The following is a 26,656-nucleotide window of genomic DNA, read 5'->3' on the forward strand; positions in this document are numbered from 1 at the left end:
TATATATATATATATATATATATATATATATTCTCTACGAAATACGAAATCTGACATACTACAAACTCTCAAAGCAAAAACAGCAGCAAAAAAAACAATCTATTCTGCGAAAAACAATTCAAATGAACAACACTAAATAGGGATCTCCTATCCCGGAACACTCGATCCCGCTGAGTGATTCACATAACAAACCGAACCAATCAGGTGATTCGAAGCAGTTGAGTGCTTCAAACGTCACTGAAGTGATTCAAACGTCACGAGTCACGTGACCAAACCACGCCTCGACACAGTGGCTCGATACGTTTGCTTGATGAGCTACAGCGCATGTGTCGAAGCCTCGGGTATCAGAGGACCATCACTAGCTGTGATGTCCGTGACACAGCCCAGTTACTCATCTTTGTACGTGGACTAACAAAAAAACTTTGAGATGACGGAGGAGCTGGCAGCTGTGCAGCCAATGAAGGGACCACGGCGGTTCACTGAGGTAAATACATGCATGAACAAGCTGGGACTAAAATGGGAGAATTTGGTTGGTGTTACAACTGATGGCTGTCCAAATTTGACAGGGAAAAATGTTGGACTTTTGAAACGGATGCAAGATAAAGTGACTGAAATAAACCCAGAACAGAAACTGATATTTTTGCATTGTATTATACATCAGGAGGTGTTGTGTAAGTCAGTGCTAAAAATCAACCACGTGACTGATGTTGTAGCTACAGTAGTTCATCAGGGCAAGAGCATTGAATTACAGACAGTTTGTTGTCTTTTTGGAGGAGATGATAGTGAACATGGTAACCTTGGTTACCAGACAGCTGTCAGATGGATCAGCCTGGACAAGATGCTTAAACGAGTTTGGGATCTGAGAGCAGAGATTCAAGAGTTTTGTGAGAAGAAAGGCAGGGACATCACCAAGCTCTCAGATGCAGACTGGATATCAGACCTTGCTTTTGCTGTTGATACGACTGCACTAATGAATGAACTAAATACCAAGCTGCAAGGCGAGGGCCTCTTTGCACATGAAATGTACAGCCTGGTGACCGCTTTTATGAGAAAGCTGAAGTTTCTCTCAAGCCAGTTGGAGGGCAACATTCTCATCAGCAGAGCAGAGATTCAAGAGTTGGGCATTGTACATCATTGTGTTGTGTAATTTACTGTTTTTATTGAGATATATTGAACATTGCTCTAAGTGTAGTGGGGAGCTGTTGTCTTTCTTTATGCTTCACAGTCATCTTAATGTAGATTTAGAAAAACTGACAACACCTCATGGCGTTCATGATGAACAAAAACTGACATAAGGCAAATTTCAAATCTCTGCCAGCTGATGGTCATATTGTTTTAGAATAAATTCTGAGTGATGGCTTACTTACTTCGTTTGTAAAAATAGTGACTGCTGAAAAGTAATTAAAGCACTTGGAAAATCAGTTTCATATTTTAAGTATGTCTTTATGATAGTAAATATCTACAACTCAATAGGCAGCAATCATAGTTTGAATGAAAAAACTAAATCTTTCATTAAATAGTTGTGTTCTGTGTTCCACATTTTCATTATATCATTGTATTGTTTCATTTATTGTTTTTATTGAGATATATATTGAGCAGAGCTTTTAAGTGTACTGGTCCGGCCTTTAACAACCGTCAAAGTTTCTCACGTGGCCCCGTATGAAAATTAATTGCCCACCCCTGTCCTACATAAACACAGTAGATTTGGTTGCTGGTGTAAGTCTGTAATTGAGCTGTGAGCATCCTGGTGTCACTGTAGAACTTTTCCACTAGAGGGCATCAGAGAATCATGGTCAGGATTATCATACTGTATAGACCAGTACAGCGGAACCACAAAACACTGTGTAAAAGACTGTTAGTGTATTCTCCTTTGTAAGATGTGATTAGAAAACACCGGAAAAGCATCTTGAGACAAATAAAGTATATGAGCCTTAATAGCACAGACACATAGAAGAATAGCACAAATTTTATTCAACATACAAAATGAATAAATACACATTACACACTATCAAAATATGCCGAAACCAAACTCAGAACTCCAAATCAACTACTTTATCAACACTAACAATAATAACGCAATTTCCATGATTTGGTAATTATTGTAATTATGCTCAAAACAAAGATGAACAGATAATAAACTCAGTGTAACTTTACAGAATGTCCTTTCTGACATGCTGAACTGTGAATTGTTTTTACGTGCCATCATGCGCATTGTGTTACAAATAAGTGAAACCAAAGCATATTTGATTCAAAAGTCAAGAGCAAAATAATAATCCCAATTATTTTTTTCACTCAGCTACCCACAACTCTCTTTGTTAGACCGGATCTGTTTTTGCTGTCATGTTGCTGCAGTCAAAGGTAATTTTTTTTGTTAATCTCTTGATTATAAATGAAATTGTTGAGCAAAAAGCAGCTTACCACCAAGAAAAACTGTCTGCTTTGTTTTTGCATAATTACATGCTTAAGATGGACTTCAAAATAACACCGGCCAAACATACATATAACATTATAAACTGGAAAAAAAACACATAATTACACATGTGATGTCACGCTAGTAACATTGCGGTGCCACAAGGTCTTGGTATTTTAATCTCAACCCTGCAAAACACTGGAAGAAAAACATGAATGATGACGGTTGCCTGGTGTTGTGTCTGAATTTGAGCAAATAAAAAAATTGGAAAATCGATCAAATTTCATCTGTGAATTGATGACGACAAGGACAAAATATACATTTCTCAGTTTTTTTCCCCACTTAAATAAAAACATGCTAAACATTGAAACAAAAACACAGCATACCAAGGGCTTGGAGCCAGAAGGGCTTTTGCATAAACTAAAATAAATACTTTCAATAACATTCTGTTGCCATTTTAGAGATTTATTTTTTTTAAATTTTCCAAGCCCTTGATATGTGTCAGTTTTATTTATTGCACCATACGATAATATTGCATAGGATGTAAGCTGTTACCAGCTCCTCATTGCCCAGCCATGATACTGTGTGTAAAAAATCCTCCACAAACCTCTGATGCAGACTAATTTAGCACTGAGAGCCAATTTGTTTCAGCTGAATAGTTAGAAGACCATAAATGCAACTAAAAGCATGCATTTCATGACATCTCTAACATGTATGCCAGCAGGCATTTGTATTTTCACAGGCCTCGATGTGCCAGTGGGATCATTGTAGAACCACTCTGGTATAAAGATTACAAAAAAAAAGAAAAAAAAAAACCCAGGCGGCATATAAACAATTGTGCTTGTTGCCTCCCAAAAGATGCATCCTCTGAGAGATGGAAAATCAATGACCTTGTCAGAGTCAATCTAGCAATCCTGATTATCGCTGCAAGTGGAAGTTCTTCCAGCCTTGGATAGGAAGAGTTTCCCGCTGGGACAAACACAGACCTCATAGAGACCCTGAGCATTTCCAGAAACCCCTTCTTCGCTCAGAGGCAGCCTCGGCATGCGCACCGTCTCAGCATCCAGCACCAGCTGTACAGCACACAGCATGAAGAACAAGAACAATTAAAGGAGAACAACACAGTTCTGCAAAGAAATATAATTCTGCCTATTCTATTCTCTCAGTCACAGAGTGCACAGATGCACCATGACACACAGTATGAAACGAACTATAGAGGGATGTTCAGTAATGCCTAAAAAATGCATGAGTCCATCAAGATATTATAGTAAACAGAACGTAGTACAAACATCCACAGTTCTGTGGCAGAAATTCAAAAGAAATCCAGAGAACATGTACATTCACGTTTTTTTTAGCATCATTATAAGGAAAGATTCAGTGCAGATTAATATCCACTAGTGTTGAACTCTGAAACTACTTTGTCATATAAATGTGCTGCTCCACTGAGAATGAATTCGAAGAGGTCAAATAAGTGCCTGTGATACAAATGCTTTATGTAGTTCAGCCAGTTAGCTGCACCACAATTACCCAGACCTGATTCAGTCAGAGTCCATTACCAAAGCTCACTCTAAACAGTAACATGGAAACTGCAACCCACTATACCACAACAGACCAACAGAGCCCAAACAAATGTTTCTGAAGTTCCAAAGGCAATGAGCTCATTGTAGCTTACAGGTGATGGGAATGTCTTGCTGTTCTTTTGTTGCTGTAGAATTATTAGCTTGTAAATACATAATTCTGCTAGAAGTGATAAGACAAGTATAGTATAGTATAGTATAGCATAGCATAGCATAGTGTGGCATAGTATAGCATAGCATAATATAGCATAGCATAGCATAGTATAGCATTGCATAGCATAGTATAGCATTGCATAGCATAGTATAGCATTGGATAGCATAGCATAGCATAATATAATATAGTATAGTATTTTATAGGATAATATAGTATATAATAAATGTAGTATAGCATAGCATAGCATACTATGGCATAGCATAGCATAGCATAGCATAGTATAGTATAGTACAGTACAGTATAGTATAGTATAGTATATTATAATGTAGCATGGTGTAGTATAGTATAATATAGTATATTATATATATAGTATAATATAGTATAGCATAGCATAATATAGTATAGCATAGCATAGAATAACAGTATAGCATAGCATAATATAGTATAACATAGTATAATATAGTCTGTAATATATCGTATAATATATTATAGCATAGCATAGTATAGCATAGCATAGTATAGCATAGCATAGCATGATTTAGTATAGTATTGCATAGCATAGGATAGCATAGCATGACATAGCATAGTATGGCATAGCATAGCATAGCATAGCATAGCATAGTATAGTATAGCCCAGCATAGAATAGCATAGTATAGTACAGCATAATATAATAAAGTATAGCACACTATAATATAGTATATAATATATAGTATAATATAGCATAGCATAGCATAGTATAGCATAGCATAGCCACCCATAATATAATATAGTATAGCAGAGCATAGTTAAGCTTAGCATAGCATAGCATATCATAGTATAGCACAATATAGTAGAGTATAGTATAATATAGTATAGTACAGCATAACATATCATAGTATAAAGTATAACTGTATAACTAAAGTATAAGTTTATGCATTGTGTTCTCCAAAAGGGCTAAATCTAAAGAGTATTTCAGTATTTTGGACAAAAATGTCCATCAAATAGAAAAAGCTGAGCTGCACTTGAGCACCGAGGTGTGACCACAAGAGATAGAGGAAGCAAGAAACAGCATGTTTACTGGTAAAAGAATACTGTATATATATTCCCTTGGAAATGTAAAGAAAAAACAGGCCTGAGGATGGTATGGAGCAGATAACAGGAAGTGAAAAGAGCTTTTCTTACCAGTCCTACACTAGACTGCAGAATAACATCCATGTTGGAAACAGCTTCAATGTTGCCAGCCAGGGCTTTGAGATGAACTCCTTTTGGTGCGTCCATACTGAGAGAGCGAGTAGGGGACTCCAACCTGAAGAAGTACAGCTCAGCTTTGTAAATACCTCCATGTTATGCTCTTTTATTTCTATCAAACAACACTGGTTGAGATCTTTAAAATGTAATCGAGGAATTATTTTGTATTGCGTGGCTTAAATGTACTGTAAAACGTTGATGGTGCAATACGCAAGATTTTGAAGGTAAATATAACATTAATATAGCAACAGACAACTATCTACTATGTAAAGATAAATCATGGCGCCCTTAGCAGAGAATGAAGTCACACTCCATTTGCAAGTCTTGTAATGTGAGAGTCTCTGTTTTACATTTTGGCAGCTGGTCTGGTCACACCTGCTTGTTAATGCATAGTAGTGCATGTTTGTCCCTTCCATTAAAACTGTTGGCCCTCTTCAAGCCTATAAACAGAAAAACTGCGCAGGGAAAGCAGAAGTGCAGTCCAGTGTTTAGATGGTGTCCAAAAAATCCAAAGAATTTGAAGTATACTGAACAGAAATATAAATGCTAGTTTGTGGATTGTTGTCCCACTGTTGCTGAAGGGTTTCTTGAAGTTGGTGGACATTTTTGGAGGCAGATTTTCTGAGACAACAAATGATGGAGTTGCGGACATTCGAGTGCCTGACCGACATGCAGCATCCAGCAAACCAAAAACCCGCTCTCCTCTTTCTCTTGTCATCTGTGACATTGTGTCTTTTGAATAAAATTGGCATTTTAAGGTAGCCTTTTATAGACGCTGTTCAAAGGAGTGTCTGTTTACTGGTCAGGCTATTTGATCATTGTCCTTTAAAGCCACACCTGACTAGAGTGTGGATTAACTCAATGGCTGAGAATTTGTAACCAGTTGAACAGTTTAAAACTTTTTGTGCACAATTATGTTTTTCTAAGGATAACAATTGAAATAACATTTCAGAGAATAGGGACATTTGCATGCTGCAGGAATAGTTTTGTTCAGTGCATTTTAATTTAATTTATGTGCACTTGTTTTGTTTTAAGAGTCTCCTCTGCTCATATATTCTGCTCCAGTCTTTGTGTGTCTGTTTCCACATATGGATCTGCTCCGGTCCGACTGATCATGAAAACAGATCCACACATAACGGAGCAGACAAAAGAGCAGAAAGAAAGACAGACGAGTAAATGGGACATAATGTTACTCCTGTTGAGAACGACTTGTTGCAGCCATTCAATGTATTTGACAACACTGGTGTGGCCTAATGGTTGTGGCTGGATTATTTTTTTGTCTGCTTGTGTGCACACAAACTTTCTGGTTGTAGCTAAAAAGTAAAGAGAGTAGGAAGATGTGACCTATTTGTCTTGTTATGACGTGCTGGTGCTGTAGAGACAAGCAGTGAGTCTGAATGTTGCACATAAAATCTTTAAAGTTTTGTGCTTTTTCAGTGGATATCTGGTAAATGTGTTTACTACAAGGACTTGGTCCAGTCAACACAGTGCTGTAAATGTCTTCCTGGTGTATTTCCACATGACTTGTAAGACCTCAATCTTGTTACTGGCTAAAATGCTCACCTCAGGTCTTTCAGAAGCTCAGATCTCAGCTGGGGCACCTCCACTGAATGCTGGAACAGAGCTCCTTCAGGACCTGAGGAGGAAAGAGACGCACCTTCAGCTATATGAGTTTCGATCAAGGTGTTTCACAAAATCTAGTTCAGTCCGAAGGCCTGATGTGTGCTTTTGCAGACAGATTTTTAATAACACAGTCTAAGTAGATTTGCCGAGCTGCTCGTTGCTGAAATATGTGATTTCCAAATCCTCACTTGTCTGCTATCTAGCAGTCAAAATTGACTGGATACAGGGATGGCAGTGTTCTCTGCAGGCTGATTCACTACTTTAGTCTCGACTGAAATACTTCAAAAACAACAACATGAGAATGAGGGGAGAGGAAACTGGATCCAAAAAACCCCCGTGTACTGAACAGAATGTGGAGCCAACTGTGATGGATGTGAGCACTCGACAAACACTGTGAATGCTGAAGCTTTGTTTCGAGGACTTTAGATTTATGCCGCCTGCAGCTCTCTGCGGCTCAAACTGACCCCAGGTGTTACAGAGCCATCAGCTGACACTGTGTCCAGCATTTATCTGTCATCACAGTGTGCGGTCAGTGACACACTTTAGACACTGAAGACTCAGAATGCAGGACAGAAATATGCAGCTGCTTCACCCTTCAGCCTTCTGTTGAGTAATCTGACATCCTGTGCAGCACTGTGATGTGAGATATCATTTGCTGCCCAGAAACTATGAATAAAAGACTTGATTTGAATCTTCTATTAATGTGATGGATTTTAGTGCAGGCTAAAGATAACCAGACTCCTGACTTTCCATTTATATGTGCTGTTTGCGCAGTTAAAAGATATCAATGCACTCGACTATGCAGCACAAATGATTACGACTGCATCTGTCTCTGTCCTTGGCTCCCGGATTGTTGCACAGATATCTGCCATCAAAACAAATTGCTCCTGTTGATTTCACATCTGCTGTCAGCATTGTCTCTTTCCAAAATGTTCCCGCCAACAGGTGTGTGTTATATCCGAGGAAACAGCACGTAGCAGGCGTTGCTGTACCTGTGACTCGTAGTTTGTCTGGTCCAATCACAGCCTGGTCACCATCTGCACTGAACAGCATGTTGCCATTGTGGGAGTTAATGAGCAGATTCCGAGTGTGTCCCTGAGCCTCTTTTGGACCTGCAACAACAAAAACAACCAAAATTACCTGAAGGGCTTTGGCATTAACACAATGCAGCTGCCAAAATCTACAACATCTTCTGTTCTCATGATGTGAGAATATAAAAGCCACATTCATGATGTGGAGCTGTATAAAGAGGGGAAAAGGTGCGCAAACAACCACCTGCCGATGGATTAAAAATGTATAAATCCAGGAGGTAAATGAGTAAGCCCATTACTGCTCAACCTGAAAGCTAAATCATCTGAGGTTGTTTCACTTTGCCCTTCACCGCATCAGTGTTCACAGCACTGAGAGGCCAACGCAGGTAGATCACTCACTGAGATATTTAACCCACATCTGCGCCGACAACTGTGAACCAAAATGCAGTCCTCTCTAACAAGCTTTTCACTTTTATTCACAGAAGGCTGAGAGCACACGCGGGCTATGCTTTTTACGGCTTAATGATCAAGGACACATAACGGCTCTGTGGAACACAACAATTAGTTGGGTCATTTCCTGGCCTTTTAATTATGACAAAATACTCCAACGTGGCCGTTGGTGAGCCATAAAAGAAGCACAAAAATGATCCTCCGCAGGCCTCAGGACCTCTGTGTAATATAGAACGATCCAGAAGCAATGGCAGAGAAAGGGATGCTGCATTTAATGGATTTTAAATGGAAATATAAGAGATTATAAATTGAAAGATGGCTTCTTGTCACTGTTAATGTTGGATGAGGAATCCCTGCAGGACAAGTGCATGAATGTCTTTACTGTTGCCCTCATACATCAGGGGGATGGAGTGCTGCGTGTCTTACCCACAGATATCCTCCCTGTAACATCACCATTTTCATCACGGGCATTGAGGGAAACGTTTTCAGATGAGCGAGCTAGAAGTGGGGAGTCCTAGGAAAAGAAGAAGAAAAAACAAGACTGACACGTTACCACCCTGTGTAAACCGTACTGATACATGTCTGTAGAATCTACCAAGGTCATGGAAATCCTAGGAGCTACAGTAGAGAGTAACCAGACTTTTCTTTTAGATTCTTGAAGACATTTCATCTTCATCCAAGAGGCTTCTTCAGTTCTGACTGATGGGGACTTTCAGATGTTCATAGTCACTCCAGTTTCATCACTTGGGATGATTAGATTGGTTGCTCCAACACTTTCATGCAGAGTGAAACATCTCTGTTACTCATTAATGAACGGTCATGACATTCGTGGCTCCTGACTTTCACTCTAGCACTACCACGAGTTTGACATTTGTGGGCTTTTTTTCCGTGAAGTCTGGCTGGTTTATGACCAAAGCCCTACAGCGTTAATGACATTCATGTGAGCTAGTTTGTTGCTCACATTAGTATTAGCTCAAAGCGCCACAGAGCCACGAGCACAACTGTGGACTCAAAAAATGTGGTGATACTTTCTGATGGGAAGCTGTTTATAAAACGCTTGAGTTTACTAATTGTGGCTTTAATTATGCTCAGTACATTTAGATAGATAATGAATAATAAGGACAGCATCTGTGTTGACGTTCACATTACTTAGGCTTGTGTTTACATTGGTGTTGTGTTTTGGTTCATCATAAGTTTCATCTGGATTATTTATGGGCTGACATGAATATTTACAGCTGCAGTCTTGAGTAACTGAACTGACTTTCTACTGATGACTTATTAATAATGATTATTATCTAATGTTCTGATGAAGGAAGACAAACACCAGCCAGACAACAGTATTAAGAAACAATGACAATATTGACAGCCAACAATGTTGACACTAATGTTACCTTTTTGCGCATTTGCCAGGCTTATATTCTTAATATGGCGATGTCCTCGAGCTATTATGCTGCATTCAACTCTGTTTCTGCTTTTTATCTGTATTGTATATGTGTTTATTAGAATGCAGGCTTTTCAACTATAATACATACTGTGCTATAATCATTCATTTTGGATGCTTTACAACATCAGGCAAAAGGATAGACAATGAAAGTTAGGCTTATTGCTAACACAGGCACATTTACATTTTGAATGATTAATGTAGCTTGTCCTTTTTTAAATAAATAAATTGGGGAAAAAAAGTAAATTAACCACTAACAAAACACTAAAAAATGTTTGCCTTATTAAATGTGCTACTTATTATTACACATAAATATTTGCACAAGATTAGAAAGCGTGACAAAAGCTTCCAGAAAACATACCCTTTCATAAAATGTTTAAATGAGGCAGCCAAACAATAAATCACTTCAGTTCCTTTGCAGCTGTACAGAAGACATGTTTATAAAAATGATCTAAGAAAACAACTTTTCGTATAGAACCCGATGGGGTGAGTCGCTAAACACTGAAGCTCGTTAGAAATCCACGGAGCAACATTAGAGAACGTGTCCTTCTATAAATGAGAAATACATTGCCTCTTTAATGAGGCCCATGAAGTAAGGAAAAACACAAAGAAAAATTGCTGCTATGAGCAAGAAAAGCCATAACATGTAAACAACTGCAGCAAAGTGTTCCCATCTGCTGCTAGCAGGCGGGCCATAAACTACTTTCCACCACAAATATCCCTGAGGTTAATGGGAAGCTCGCTGCACCACCACGTGCACTGTGTGGGACTGCCAAATCCAGTTTGTTCTGACACATCTCCCAAAAAAAAAAGGAAAAAAAAGTACAATCAGAAATATGCAGCTTGCTCTCTGCAGCTGGATAAAAACTGCTCGATTGTCTGTGCGGAATTAGATTTAGATGATTACAGGACGTGCACTTGAGTTTAAGTTTGTAAACAATGAGATGAAATAATGGCCGTTCTGTCAGGCTACTTAACTGAGAACACTGCAGTTTGAACATTAGCTTGGGAGAAGTGAAAACTGAGAAAAAGAGAAGAAAGACAGGAAGGAGTGGAGGGATAACAGAGTGAAGAAGCATGTGGGAAGACGAGCAAAAAAAAAAGTGTGTGATCCAGATTATCCTACTTCTCTGGAGTGGATCTCCTCGGCGTAAACGGGGAATAGGAACTCAGACTCGCCCTCCTCCAGCTTGACACCGTCTGAGTGGACTTGTAGGTATCCCATCCCTTCCTACAGCCAAAATAAAGACACAAGGTTATGTATTCAGACAAATATACAACAAACTGCAGGACAATTAAACAGCTTTGTCTGCAAGGCAGGAATTAGAAATATGGCAAGTTAGAAGTGGAGGATTAGACTTCCAAATGTGAAACGCATATAGCAGTGTTCCCTGCAGCACTTGCATACCATCCTATAATAAAACAGCAAGTTGCTTCAGCAGCGGTGGCTCTCCACAGAAGTGTGTGTGTATCCAAGATTGTGTGTTGGTTTGTCGTATCTCTTTTTCTGCATAAATCCACAGTTGCCATCTGGACTTGAGAATCTGACAAGACTCCATGAAATAACAAACACATTAACTATCCTGTTTAGACAGCCAAGTAGCAGTTAATGATGGATAATACCACTGCTACAGCTACTACTCACAATCAGAAACAGGTAACACTCGGTCTGTGTATAACATTATGGGCTGATGCTGATTAATTGGTTGATAATTTATAGCAAAGAAAAGCACAAAGACAGAGAAACAACCCCGGCTGAAAACATCATTTGTCAGTGTGAGTCACGCGCACCGTGTTGAACCACATCACCCTGAGGATCCAGATGGTGAGGGCGAAGTTGACCACCAGGATGATGATGAGCAGCAGGACAAACAGGTAGAGACAGCGCTTCCTCCAGCCATAGATGCCGATCTTGTAGACGTGGTCAGGCACGGTCCGGGGCGAGCTGCTGCCCTGGGTGGTGGTGACATACTGCTCCCGCACCATCTGGTGGCTGGGCACGCAACACAATGACAGGTATGCAGGAGACAGAGACAGATGTTAAAGAAAAAAATAGCACCAATCTTCCATGCTTTTCAGTCAGATTGGACATGGCATGCCACACAGTCAGTGTTTGTCAAGATCAGAGAGAACAGGCCATAGAAAGTAACTTTATTTATATACTAGAGTGATGCAGGTCAACTGGCTGCACAGGGAGAATTCCTTTTACAAAGCATTATACTTAAACCTGCTGGCCAGCACAAACAAACTGCACATAACACTGACATATCAAGGCCTGTCACCTTTTCAAATGATCTTATATAACAGTTGCCTTTATAAACATCTAGCTGATGCAGAGCAACTCTGGCATCGTTTTCTGTCAGTTCAATTCAGCTTTATTTATATAGCTTCTGTTCATAACGTAAGTGATTTCAGGGCACTTCACACAGTAAGGTCAACTCTTATAATACTGTATTTTAATTATAATATCTTATTAAGTGTTTATTTAATGTCTACTGTTGCACGAAGAGAGAGTAACGAAATTTCAATTCTTGGTATGTCATGTACATATTGAAGAATTGACAATAAAGCTGACTTTGACTTGACTTTGATTATCGAGAGAGACCCAAGTCCAACTATTCCTTTTGAGCAGCTCTTTGGCGACAGTAGAAAGAAAAAAAAATCCCATTTAAGAAGAAGACACCTTCAGCAGAAGGTCCCTAAGTGTGGCCATTCATCTGCCTCAACCGGTTGTGGTGAGGGTAAAGGGGTGTCATTTTAGCTCTGTGTTTGGTCTCTACCAACTCTTAAGGGACATATAATAGACTCTTAAACTGCTAAATGATCCACTGTGTTCCCCCAGCTAGCCGCTAAGTGCCATTTGGTGCTCGACAGTTAGTGTACAGTGAGTTTTCAGAGCTTTCGTGCTGGAAAAAAGCTATAATAGCAGTGAGAGCACAGTTGCAAGCCGGAAAACCAAGTCCTGAAAGCTGTTGTAAATGTTCATAGAGCTGAGGGGAGCTGTCATTGTGCTAGAATTGTCCTTCCTAACTCTCTCTTTGGTCTTTATTAATAGAAAAACGCTGATTATAACAGCAAAGAAAGGCTGCTTCGAACAGAGTGTTCCCAGATGTACTTTCTTGACTGCAGACAACAGATTATCAAAACAAAACAAAAAAAAAGTTGTGCACTGAGAGCCTTGCTACTTCTTCATCAATTAGTTTATTCACAAGTGCAAGTCTGCGAACTGTACGCTCTTTTTACAATTATCTTTAATACAAAGAACTACACATCCAATCCATGTCTTTTTGCCACTGATTATAGCAGCTTTATATCTTGTACACACTAGTTGGCCCCTAAGAGAAGGCCAACTTGTCTTTTCATTTACATTATTACTGTATTCCATGTTTTTTTTGTACTGCAAAATATGCATATTTTCCTTTAACTTTTTCCTTTCTGGATTATTACAGTAGGAGTCCCTCCCTCTGAGCTCTTCACACCATACAACTATGTGTTTCAACTGCCCAAAGATAGTACAGCTAAATGTCAGTAATAATTTCTTGCTTTACTCATGATTCAAATCCTACTCAATAAGCAGTTGTCTGCCATCTAACCTAAAGCACCCATTCACTTTGGTGCTATTTACTATATCTATACTATCTCATTTCATTGGTAAAAGCCCTGTGACTGGATATAACCTCTCATCATTGGTTAGATTTTAGAAAGTCTGAAAATGGAACCATGGGGAGTTGCAGAGGTCTAGTTTCCTCTCAGACCACTTGACTTACAATATGCTGAAACGTTAGTATTTACGTTTTACCCAATAATGCCACAAAATACTGCCTATCCCAGATTTAAAACCACTAACATAAAATTGATCATCCTATTACAATGCAATGATCTGCTGGATCCTGGTATTTAGGAGAATGTTACTTTGACACGTACCAACCACATAAACATTATTGTAGACCGAGCACACCTCCCCATGACAACAGCACTCCTTGACTCCAGCAGCCTTCCTTATCACAACAATGTGTCCTGCCACACTGCAAAAACTGTTCAGGAATGGATCGAGGAGCATGACAAGGAGTTTGAGGCATTAAACCACAGAGATTCCAATCCAATCAAGCATCCATAAGAACAAGCCTGATCCATGGAGGCCCTGGTATACAACCCACAGGATCCAAAGGATCTGCTGCCAACATCTGGGTGCCAGACACCAAAGAACACCACCAGAAGTTCTAGTGGTAATGCCCCGATAGGTCAGAGCTTTTTTGGTGGCACATAGAGGATCTAAATAATATTAGGAAGTAGTTAAAATGTTGTTGCTGCGTATATTTTATCATGAACACTGGCAATAGCAGGCTTGGAGAATGAATCTAGCTGTCACTAATTATCTTAAATCTATATAGTATTGTAACATATCAGATGGTATACAACTAATATTTACTGTAGGTGTGGCTCAGAGTGTCTTTTTGCTGACTGAATTAAGTCACTGGGGTGGTTTCCATCTCTGGCAAACTGCTTTTACAGATCCTGCAAAGTCCAAATTCACTATATATTATAATATTTTTCCAGTCTATAAAGTTAACTGTACACATATAATCTGCCTATTTGCACCTCTATATAATGCCTTGTTCACACTCTACAGTATATGATTCATGAGCCCAGAGCTCATGCACAGACCCAGTGGACATCTGGCTCATTGTGCCAATGGAAAACTTGACTGGGTTTCCAGCAGTTTTTCAAAGAGGCAAAGGAAAATGGCACTTATTACAGAGCAGAGGCAGTATTTTCTGGCTACACAGCAGCAGGATATCAGCGACAAAAACCAAGTCGATGAATGTCAGCATATTTGAAACCACAGCGAGTATTGTAAGTTATGACACAACAGCCGTTTTCTGTATTCAGTTCACGGGAGGGCAGATCGAGCTCCAACTGCGGAGCTGCAGAACCAGCGAGCGAGTCCCCTCAAGTCAGCACATTTGGACCATCTGACACAGTGACAACAGAGAACCTCAGGGACACATTTCACAACGACACGGGAAGTGTGTGTTCAGTGGAGCCAAGGACCGCACAGCCTCGCAAGGCTGCAAAGAGAGGAGAGGTGTCACTTTCTATTGATTAATCTGCATTAATAACCAGAAACAGGCAGCAGAGAAAGCTGCTTTCACTGACAATAAAGCCTGAAGGAAAGGCTGTCAGTTGTAGATTATTATGAGTCAATAAAGCGCCCAAAACAGGCAGAAACACAGAAGCAGACTGCAGATTTATCTATGAGCATCAAGCTGCTCCAAATCTTCATCAGTTCTTCACAGTCAGCACATCTCAATTTTAAAGGAAAAGTTATCTGGACAAAGAGGAATCTGGGCTGCTTCAGCTGTGTTTTCTAAACAAGAGAACAGCAGCTCCTGTAGCCAGGTGATTTACATACAGGACAGATGTTGCATCGTACTGCCACACAGTAAAAGCATTTTCCATCATGCTAAAGGAGCCACTTTTCAAACCAAAAAGTGATTCTTCCTTGACATTAACAGATGTTCAGCCGAGCACGTCATCCCGCTGTAAATCCCATGGGCTGGTGATGATAGGAGCAGAAGAGGAGAGCAGAGTCTGTGTACAGTGGCAAACTATACAAACCACCTCAAATAAGTTGTTTTTCTGTGAGTAATGAAGGTAAACATCACCGAGAGGCGATGAATAAAGGAAAACACATTCCCTGCTGGGATCTGAGCTCTCTAAGGTCCAGGAGAAGATGTTCCAGGGAGACGACAATAAAACCACACCGTTGGTTTTCTTTCTGTAGCAGTAAATACAGAGAGAAAGGTGTCAAGGCTGAGAGTATTTCTATGACCAAATGTGCCTCTCCACAAGTCGTGTCACATGGCCTGCAGGTCTATAGCTGTGATGAATAGCCCTTATTCCACAACCCAACAAATGAATGTTGCCTGCAAAAAGAAGGAAAAGATGACTGTGATATTTCCACAGGGGAGAGGAGAGTCAAGCTTGATAAGGGATATTTTTTTCTTACCTGTATTTCACCTCATTTATATATATTAATCATGTTTGTGACAATGAGTCATAATGATAAATTGAATCTCAGCACTGCAGCAGAGCAACAGCAGCTTTTAGTGAAGGTGTCAGCTCCAACATGGATTAACTCTGCAAGAGCTGTGGATTCATTCAGGGTTGAATGCTTGGTATTTTATTCACCGGAGTTCTCCACTGCGGCTCACAAAGTCAGTCAGAGCAGTCTGTTAAATTGACCGATTCCAGCATCCCCTCACTTTATCTATTAACAAGCACAGATCATCTGTGTGTTAACATGTTGATCAGTCAGCTCTGCACTTTGGGCCAATGAGCGGCGAGGATGAAGGAGCTCTGACTTTCTTCATTATGATGTTAATGAATTTGATCTAACGCAGCCTAATTACTTTAAATGAAAGCATTAAGAGGCCTCCGTCCTTCAGCTGCGGCACGAGGAGGAAGCAGCTTTGAGGCCGGATCTTTAAAGGCGTCTTCCAGCTCCAGTTTCAGTCTCACCACCAGCCCTTCAGCCACAGACGGATCCTTCCATAGCAACCCAAATAAACACTCCCCGAACAGCCTTGCCGCTCAAGTGCCAGGAATTCTCAATTTATGGTACGTTATAATCTGAAACACAATCGAACTTATGGAGAGAATTGTTTTTATCAGCTACACACTTTTATTTTTTGAGCTTTTTTATGATATAAAACTGTATTTTTTAAAATGAGATTCACATTTAAGTCTTTCTAAACCACATAAGAGACAACTAAAAAAGTTTCAAAGGCAAAGTAGACCTCTAACACAATCCTCTGCTTCCTCAGATGAGATAAGAGGACTTGGTTCAGCATTTTTCATCTCGGAGCACCCTCTCAATTAACCTTAAACAAGTGATGCTCTCTGCTTGGCCCTGTCTCTCACTCTCTGACCTCTGGATGACAGTGAGGGCCGAGCTGGACAGCCTAAATGCTCACTTTAAACCCACGGGGTCCCGCTGTAATTGAGAATCCAGGCTTCTTTCTGAGCAGAGGCTTGACCTGACCAAATGCCAGAAGTTTCAGAGAGTTAGAAAAGCTCAAAATTTGTTTAGGTGGAGTACATCCACTGAGGAATACTCTGAGGAGCGATCAAAAGCTGAGCACAGGGCTGAAGTTTCTGTCTGTCTGTATAGTAAGTGGCCGGCGTCATGTCTCCACTCTGCTGTAATGCCTTAACTTCTAAAAATAGGACTCGGCAATGTGAACTAAATTTAAAAAAGCACCAGAGGAAACACAGAGAGACACAACCCCTGCCTAGGTATGACTAATGAACATTGATAAGACACTATAGCACACAGAAAAACAAGAGGCAGCAGCTCTTTTGCAAAGTTATTTTTGTATTTCAATATTGTTGGCCATGTATGGTAAAACTGCCGACAGCTGGCTGACTAAAAACATCTTTTTCCAAATCCCAAACTACCTCTGTGAGGACTGGAAAGCAATCCCAGCACAACATAAGACACGAAGAAGGGCAAAAAAACCCTCAAAACATGTACAGTGGGTGAAAGGCTGCTATTATAAAACACTTAAAGTTTATCTTAAGAGGAGGTTTCTGGACACAGAATGAATATTTGTGGGAGAAAAAGCAGACTACTCACCGTTGTGTGTTGAGGCACAGCAGTCCTCTTTTCCTACGCAACAGTAAGCAGAGCTCTGGCTGGTACGAGCAGCTTGAGAAGCAGCAGTGCTTGAGCTCCTCACACGTCTGTCAGCCGCTCAACAGCTGCGTGCCATAAATCCAGCTCTGGAAGTGCCCTGACTAATCACCACAAGACGGCGCTCCCACTCCCCTGCATACCCACTCTGTCCCTCTGACTCCCTCTGCCTTTTTAGCCGCCCTACAGACATTTGAATATCACCATCAGAGTGTGTGAGAGAGGGAGAGAGAAGAGAGAGAGAGAGAGAGGAGGAGGAGGAGAATGACCCATCAGCAGAGATGTTCCATCTCTCTCACACACAGAAACATCACACAGAGTGAACAGAGGCAGCTGTTTGTCATGCAATCCACTGAGTCACTTTCCCTGCCCAGCCCAGGGCTCCATGCAGCCGGTGCAGTCTAATTTGAGGCTTCAGTCATGGCTCTCTACATGAAGTTGAGTCGCTCTTTCAGATTGCTCTGCTGGGTGACGGGCAGCAGGAAGGTGGGACCTTAAAAGGGGCAGTTTGGAAGTCAGAGGGGCAAAGGAGACAGGCAGCAAACACAGCAGTGACTGGGTTTGATGGCTGCTGAATTATATCAATTTGCTTTACAGATTTATATATACATGATTCAGCTAAATATATATCAATAACAATATATTACAGATAGCATAAAGTGTTTTGAAATGAAGGGTAATCCATGTAGTTATTAAATATTTACATCTATATTGTTTATGTGTTCTCTTACTTATCAAATTTAATATACGAAAGAGGACTTGAGTAAGACGACTAAATTAAGCTGGAACAGCCTAATACACATGTATTGATTAACTGACTCTTTGGTAAACAGGGTGAAAGCCCTGAAGCTGAACGATAACATCGTACACTGATGAATATCTGATGCCTGTGCCTGAAAAGAAATGGAAAAAAACTGAATTAAAGGAGCATTCTAGGGGATTTGTGTGCACAGACTTTGATTGTAAATATACACATCCAGAATAGTCACAGCAGTCATGTAGAGCGGATCCAGAAAAACCACAGCTCATACTAATGATGCAGCCATCTTTAGTTTCGCTCCTTACACAGACTGTAACATGTCAAATGTAAATTGGCCCTGATGAATGTATGATTCATGACACATCAGACAAAGCTTTCAGGAGACACAAAGAACATATGGGTCAATATATAATTAAGGGACTTTCGAAGTCCATGGAATGTATCTTGCATACATTTTATTAAAAGTAAAAAAAAACACTAATGTTTTTTATGTTCATTAGGATCATGTCTTTACAAATACCAGAATTATTTATTATGGAAGTAATAACTTATTAATAAGAAATGACTGGATATCACTAAAATGCCAACTAAATAACCCTCCCAATTTAATAACAACCACCTTTTAATTAGCTAAACAATAATAAAATGAGCTTGTTCAGAAATGTTTTGATGGTGTTCTTTTTATTAAGTTGAGATAATCATGACAGATATTTCTTTTTTGGCAATATATCACATTTTAATTGGAAAATAACAGACTGTATCTGTGTCCAAGAAATCACTTTCAACTAAGTTACCCATTAGAAAAATACCTCTCAAGGAAATTTGTTAATTCCAGATCACATGACCTGCTAAGCATGATGTCATTTCCTCCTGAAGAAACGACTGGCAAGACTCCAAGGCTTTCTGAGTTATTTAATATAAAGTAGTGTGTGGATTTATCACGTCAACAGGTTTACTACAATATCTTTATGAATAACTTTTAATTTAAATTTTACTCATATATAATATATAGAAAAACCTTTCTCTAAAAATGCCATGTGGTGTTTGGTTATAGGCGGCCATGTTGATTTTAGGCCTGAAAACAGCAAAAATGTCAACTATGATGTCTGTCAGCTATGTTACAAGAAGTCCCGCAATTATATATTGACCCAAATACACAGTCTTGAAGTTGCAATTGGACCACATTTACCAGGCAAAATGTGTGTCTGTGGTGTGGTCACAAACAGGAGGGACAGGAAATAACATGGGCAGAGTTGTAAGGATAAAATGCAGGAGCGAGCATGGCGGCAGCAGTCTTCTAAGTAGTGATTATACAGCTGCTTAGCACCTTAACCTGCTATATCACTGCCCTGACTCTCATTACAGACAAGCAGCTTCTCTTCTTCTCTACTACTCAGATTGTTTAGTGCAGTTATGAAATAAAAATGTCAAGAATTCCTCTTCCTCAAAAACTGACGAGACACTGGTGAATTTCTTGATTTGTTCTGTCAGATTGAACCGGAAGCTTGTTTGCCTAGTTCCACCAAAAAAAAAAATAAATAAATAAAAAAAATCATGGGAAGCAAACTTTAGTTTGACGAATGACAAGAGGTACAATCAGGCACAAATAATTAAGTTACCTAAATGAGCTTAACATGGGTGTCCAGAGTTTAAAGAGACATTATTTTGGTTGATTTCAAGTCTTCCTCATTGCAGACTGAGCAGTGGGGATGGTACAAATGACACCCCTGTCCTTTATAGTTTTACACTGATAAGGCAATCTGGTAGTGGGGTCTTTAGTCCAGTAAATTTATATCATTAGTAATACTGTACAGTCTTAACCTTGATGTGTAATTTAGGCCAATAATTTTGATTTCATATTATTATGTAGGGTTCTAAGCATAATATTTAAATTATTCAGGTAAATTAACATCATAAATGACAAAGTATGGTCTTATAACAGACATTTATATCATCTTATTTAGTCTTTTTCTCTCAGGAAAACATTTTAGCTCAACATCTGCTGTTTTAAATGTGCTGTATAAATAATGGTGACTTGACTTGCCCTTAATTAACATCCACCCCTTTCTGTGGAATTTTTTTAATTGGTACTGACGCCCAAATAGAAGCGCTGATAGCAGAAGAAATATAAGGCCAGACATGCATGAATGAGATGTCAATTTCAAAGATAACAACTTCTTGTTTCAGAAAATGTCCTTTTTAATATGTGGGTAAGAATCAACATCACCGTTGCCCTGGTGGCTGATGAGAAGTTTTAAAGTTATGGCCATGACCAGCATGGATGACAGGATTGGTTCTTCAGGTTTGTTACGTATAAAACCTCAAAAGTCTGTGATTTTGAGACTGCCATCAGTAGGCTGCAGTGTCGAGGCTGAAATGCTCAGCCACGGTGCTGACTGCTTATTTTGCTCATGATGTGTCCTGTAGTATAAAAAACACCCTACTGACATGTTAACAAGATAAAAAACTTGATTTTCACCAGAGGAGGTCTTTAAAACAAACACTTGAATTCACAGAACTGGCGCATTAATTTTCAGTGACACAGCAGGGAAATGATTAAAGCCCTGATTATTGTTTCATGATTAAATCACTGATTGCGCTTCCCGAAATTATAGTAACTCGTGTTCTGTGTTAAAGTGTTTTCTGAGCCCCACAGGCATCTTCAGTGTGTACTCAAAGTAAAGGCAGAAGTATTCCATTACATGAATGAGCTCAGCAATGTACTTCCACCTTATTCAGCTCTCTCCAAGGATGATAATGTGTCAACACACTGCTGCTGTTGTTCTCATAAAGTGAAGAAACACCTGCTTCTGTCGAGTGAATCAAAATCCATTAACACGTTCATTCTTTGCCTCAGACATTTCCATCCAAGAATTCGGTGGTGGAAAGACGAACTAATACTCCAACGTGTGACAGTTGGTTTGTTAAACAGCCACTAGTGGAAAGACGGAGGCAGCACTGTGTTTGTTTTCTCACAGGTTGATGTTGCAGGAGCTGATGGATGGTGCATCTGTCGGTGCTGTGAAACCTGCAGTTTGTTTCGCTGCTGCTGCTGCTGGAGGTGGTGCCGTGCGCTGACAAAGGGACATCTGACAGCATCCATCACAGACTCCTGCATCTCATGCCCTGAGCAAACAGTTGACAGTGAAGATAGCTTCTTCATTTCATGCCATTCTTATCAATATCTCATAACCTTTCACTGCCTGTGGCTTTCAACAGACAAACGGGGTGCATAAATGATGAATCTCTAGGAGCAGGTTAGAAAGGATCTTTCTTACACTGGAAACGAAATCAGTTGAGTCAGGCTGTCCCTTGAAATTTACTGGATGACAACACTTCATACAGTGGAGGTGCACAACTGAGGATTTTCATTACCAAGAAGGCTGATAGTAAGTGAAACACACTACAGGAGGTGTGAATGCATCCAGCAGTATGAGCTCTTGTCGGTACAACCTTCATCCCCTGTGAGTTCATCATTCCTGCTGTAGGAGTGGAGGCTGCCTCCATGCACCTCCACAATGTTAAACCAATAAAAGTCCTTATTACTGAGCTCAAACTAGACCAACGTGAATCATGTGGCCATAATAACCACTTTTTAACTTTTGCACATTAACGACGCAATGTGTCTTGAATTTTAAAGGAATCTCTTCCATTTCTTCCGTGTTAACACACACTGGGAGCACCTGATCTGTGTTAGAATTGCTGCGAGATCCAAGTGGCCCCTCGGTCCGTGTATATTTTGGCAATTGGATTTTCCGTTCTGAAACGGGTATTGAAAAACAAAAATCGAGTGGTTATTTGATTTTCATTTTAAAATACAAAAAATAAAATTGAAATACAAGGCGTTTTTCCTTTTCATGATCAAAAAGGAATATATGAAATTTTAAAAATGCTTTGATTTTCATTTTATATTTAGAATAACAAAAAAATATAATCAGTAAGAGACAGAAACGAAAAAAGGTCAGTTTTTTCATTTTCTGAGGCCGGAAGTGGTCATCAGCAAGTGTGGAGCCAAACAACAACAAGATTCTCAGAGGGCGGAGCCAGAGAGCAGTGATTGGTCAAACCATAGATAATATAGAAGACAGCGCGCTATCTAGTCTGCTATATATATCTATGGTCGGCACGTCTGGTAGCATCTCTGGCTGCTGTTGACCTTGTTTTTGGAGTAAAACACGGTAAGAAGATAAATACTTCTAACCAGTAGCGTTGTTTTGTTGTACGTTAAGTCAGCGACTTGTGAAGAGTTGTGTTTTGTCGTGTTTGAGCAGTTGGTCCGGACGCGTTAGCTAGCTAAGCGGCTAAGTTAGCTAGCGGGCTAATTAACGCAGGTGGCTAACTTGCCACTGAACACCTGTATTAGTTGCTATCACAGCTGTCCTCATTATTAGAATGACCTTCTGAACCTGTATTTCTCTGCTGTGTATTTTAGCTTTTAAAAAAAGTTATATTACTTTAAGGTTAACTGAAACCCGTTGAGCTGCACTGAAGTTTAACATTCAGCTGGTTTGAATTAAACCGCGCTTAACATTGCGCAACATTACCTCTCTGAATCTCCATAATTTCATTAAATTCCTTCTCTCTTCCACTGCTCAAGTTCAATCCAGTATATAAAGTGACATTAATAGTGAATAAACTAACAACCAGCCATTGTATTTATTTATTATTGCATGTATTTGTAGTAAAACATGAGTTGAAACATCCTACTTTTGGATCTAGAACTGCACAAGCTGTTCATTTTCAGTCACCTGACGAGTTAAACTCCCCTTTTTTTGTGAGGTTGAAGCAGAAAGTCTGAGTTGAAGAAAGTTGTTTATAATTTGCGATACCTGTTATCTCTGACTGAGGCTTTAGTTTTTGTTGAGCTGATTTACACGTAGAAACTTTGTTCAGGAAGATTTCTCAGTAGCTCGGAGGACAGGCTGCTTTTTACACAACCCTGTAAGAGAATGTCTGCCAATGCTTTCAGGAGAATTTAGAAACACAACACTTCCTAAACAGATATTTTGAGGCTGTGAGGTTGAACGTTTGAGAGTATATCAGTGTGTTTGTTTGTGGTCTTTCTGTTTCTAGGTGGAAGCTGAATTAGTGAGGATGACTCCTGCTCCTGTCATCTCTAAGCTCCTCACACATCTTTACCTGCACATGAGGAAAATCACTCCTGTAGAATGCAGGTATGTTTGTCATTATTATAAAAAGATGTTGCCTGGTGACCTGTCAGAAACCCATTATACAGAGTCAGCCAAAATAATGTTTACACACATCAGGAAAAGAAAAACTTGCATAAATATTGCAATACCAAATTTATTCAGACATTACGAGATTAATAAAAGTCATCTTTGGCCTCTACAATTACAAGAGGTGCTCAAAGTGGTGGCCACTGGCTTCCAGACATTTCTGTTGTGTTGTAGATGTCACTTGTTGATGCTCCATTCATGAGGGTAGCGCCATCTGTTGGGAAAACATTGTACAACAGGACACAGAGTTATCGTGATTTGATCAAACTTAGAAAGAGGTATCTATATGTATAGAAGTACTGATACAAATGAAATATTTATAAAAGTTTTTCTTTTCCTGACGTGTGTACATTATTTTGGCTGGCTCTGAACTTAATGAGAACAAAACTGTCATTTAATTGTTGCTCTGAAAGCTTCTTTAGTGAAAACCGGCTGGTGTTCTGCTTTGAAACAAACTGCTGTTGAGGTCTGTGTTTTTATGTTTAACCCCACAGTTTCTGAATGAACTGATAGTTGTTGTTTTTTTCCTGATCAATGTGGATGTTGTAATTGATGGTAACATTTACTGATCATATAATCATCATGACAATATAACCGTACAACATGACCACAGATTTTTTTTTACAGATTTTTAATTCCAGGGCTGGTTCAGTAAAGATTATAATAATAACTACATCAGATAATTCTTTGTCGCAGTTGGAATTTTGCAGACTGAGAGATGGTTGAGAAGGTTTGCAGTTCTTGTTTTAGCAAAATATTTTGTAATAGAAGATCTTTATTGTCATTGTACATGAAATTGTCTGCAAACCAGCAAAGTGCATCAGTCTGAGGTATCTAAAAATAAATAAGTAAAGAAAAATGCTTCTAAAGCCAATAATAAACAGAATATTTTGAAGGAATATTCTAAAAAGGAAAGAAAAGCTCCATTCTCACTCCTCTCAGGATAAACTGTCATTAAAATTGACTTTAAATTTAGCTTCAACACGAGATAAAAACATTTACTTTCATTACTGATGTTGTCAAGTTTAAATAACGTTCATGCTACTTTTATAAAATGATGAAAGTGAATAAATTGTATTTCTGTGATCTGTGTTTGATTTCTGTCTTTTCTCCTGTCATCCAGATGTTCAGAGGGAGATGATGCCACATCTGGTCCAGACGATGGAAGGTCTTGAAGTTCTCTGACTGGCCTCGACTGAAGATGGTCGTCTCACTGGATTTAAGGTTCAGATGCTCAGTAACAAACTCCACCAATGTGCCAACAGGGAAGCTTTAGGTTTATTAAATGTTGCTATGAAGGTATCGCTGTTTTTCTTTGTGAATGCAATGTGCTCAACATTCTAATTTTTATTTCAGTCTTGGCTGGAAATAGAATCTCTGTATTGATTCAGGTAAAAACTGAACTTCACAGCATGTTGAAGCAAAACGACCAGATGAAAACTGTGATGGTGTTGGATTGTCAGACCGTAATGTTGCAGCTCAAAGCAGCTTTTCTATCTCAGTTCATTCTGACATTCAGCTATGAATCAACACAGCAGATGGTGATCCATGCTGTGGAAGTCTCACATCTCCTGATTTAATGGAGCTGCTTTGCACTTTTTACACTGTTTATTCACCAACACTTTATTTAATAAAAGTCCCATCTAGTTTTTATGAGGAATGTGATGTTTTAATTTCTCTGTGAATAACTGCAGTCTAATGTAACAGCTGGAATTGTAACATCTGTCCTGATATTGATCATGAAGTATTGATCAGAATACTTATGGTCAGCAGTCATCCCTGAAGTTTTACATTAAAATCTTTACTTGTGTTGTGAACTTTGGTAAGAAGCAGAAACGTTAGCGTTGCCATGGATACATGAGTGTTCAATTCTGTCCATGTTTTCATTTTGGGAAATGCAGTCCAGCAGATGAGTTTGTTTTTACTGCCAGGTACCATTCAGTCTGAGATATTAAGAATAAATAAATGTGCATAATGTGGAAATGCACAAATTTTATTTTTATTTATTCCTACAGCTGCAGATAAATTTCCAAAATGTGGAGGAATTTAGTCTCATAGTCACAGACAATAAATATTATCTGAAAGTTGTGTTATTATTGTTTATCGGCACAATACAAAAAGATTCATGTTAGACATATTCCAGTTAAGACTCTAGAATATCATGATTTATGTAAATTTACCTCAATAATATGAATGTTCAGGTTAAGATTGTGTAGTGATATTTATTATTTAAGTTTAGCTGATTAAAGTTTGACTCTGCACTACAATATTATTTAGGGTCAGACCCTACAGTATTGAGATTAAAAATCAAATATTCTATAAAATGTAAATACACTGAACACATTTGGATATATTTAAGTGAGACTCTACAATATTATTTATGACACAAATCTATCTAAATCCAAATTTTAATCATTTTTACTCCAAACATTTACTGGACTGATTTAAACATTAAAATCACTCCTTTCTAATCCTCTGCTGTACATTCAAACCTGAGGCCTGAAGTAGAATGCTGCCGAGCCTCGGTCCAGCCGGCCGCCTGTCTGTGGGTGTTTGAGTGCTGAGAGGTTTGTGGATGCATGTGAACATGTCTCTGTTGAAACAGCAGCTTTTGACTCAGTAACGCCGGTAGAAACCAAGAGCTCCTTTATTTGTGACTTCCACTAAAAAAAACTGATGAAAATAAGTTTGCCAGGGTTCTGACTGATAACAAATTATTAAATAATGAAAATAACAGTTTAAATATTCCTTTAAACAATCCTTTTAGGTCTACATTTCCTTTACACTGACTTCTTGGTATATGCACAAGTATTTTGGGTGGAATATACCAATAAGCCCAATGTTCAAGGGTTCTTCTGGGAATATACCATTAAACCAACTTTTTAGGTAAATGTTCCAGGATTTTGGGTGGAATATACCATCAGATCAACCTTTTAGATGTACATTGGAAGATTTTAGAGTAGAATATTACTCCAAACCATCCTTTAGGTCTACATTTAAGGTGGAGTAGTCCTTTAAACCAAAATTTTTTGGTCTACGTTGAAGTATT

The 26,656-nt window shown here is 39.1% G+C and overlaps 1 protein-coding gene and 1 long non-coding RNA gene across 3 annotated transcripts; one reads left to right on the top strand and one right to left on the bottom strand.

The window, feature by feature from the left end:
* The first annotated feature begins 332 nt into the window (after positions 1-332).
* Positions 333-25,757, top strand: LOC129349288 (uncharacterized). 2 transcript variants are annotated; one of them, XR_008602237.1, is made up of 3 exons: positions 333-484; positions 23,444-23,544; positions 24,731-25,757. It is a non-coding gene; the product is annotated as an uncharacterized LOC129349288 (long non-coding RNA). The 2 variants fall into 2 exon arrangements; XR_008602236.1 differs by lacking the exon at positions 333-484 and adding an exon at positions 22,236-22,548.
* On the bottom strand, positions 1,949-17,743 carry sgcg (sarcoglycan, gamma). The gene is made up of 8 exons (XM_023299569.3): positions 17,554-17,743; positions 11,706-11,907; positions 11,041-11,145; positions 8,900-8,987; positions 7,985-8,104; positions 6,933-7,005; positions 5,304-5,427; positions 1,949-3,483 (listed from the first exon to the last, which is right to left on the bottom strand). Exons 2-8 carry the CDS (start codon positions 11,898-11,900, stop codon positions 3,316-3,318), a joined length of 873 nt encoding a protein of 290 aa, XP_023155337.1. The 5' UTR covers positions 11,901-11,907; positions 17,554-17,743; the 3' UTR covers positions 1,949-3,315.
* Positions 25,758-26,656: the final 899 nt, after the last annotated feature.

This window comes from Amphiprion ocellaris, chromosome 7 (genome assembly GCF_022539595.1).
Source record: "Amphiprion ocellaris isolate individual 3 ecotype Okinawa chromosome 7, ASM2253959v1, whole genome shotgun sequence".
Classification (NCBI taxonomy): Eukaryota; Metazoa; Chordata; class Actinopteri; family Pomacentridae; genus Amphiprion; species Amphiprion ocellaris.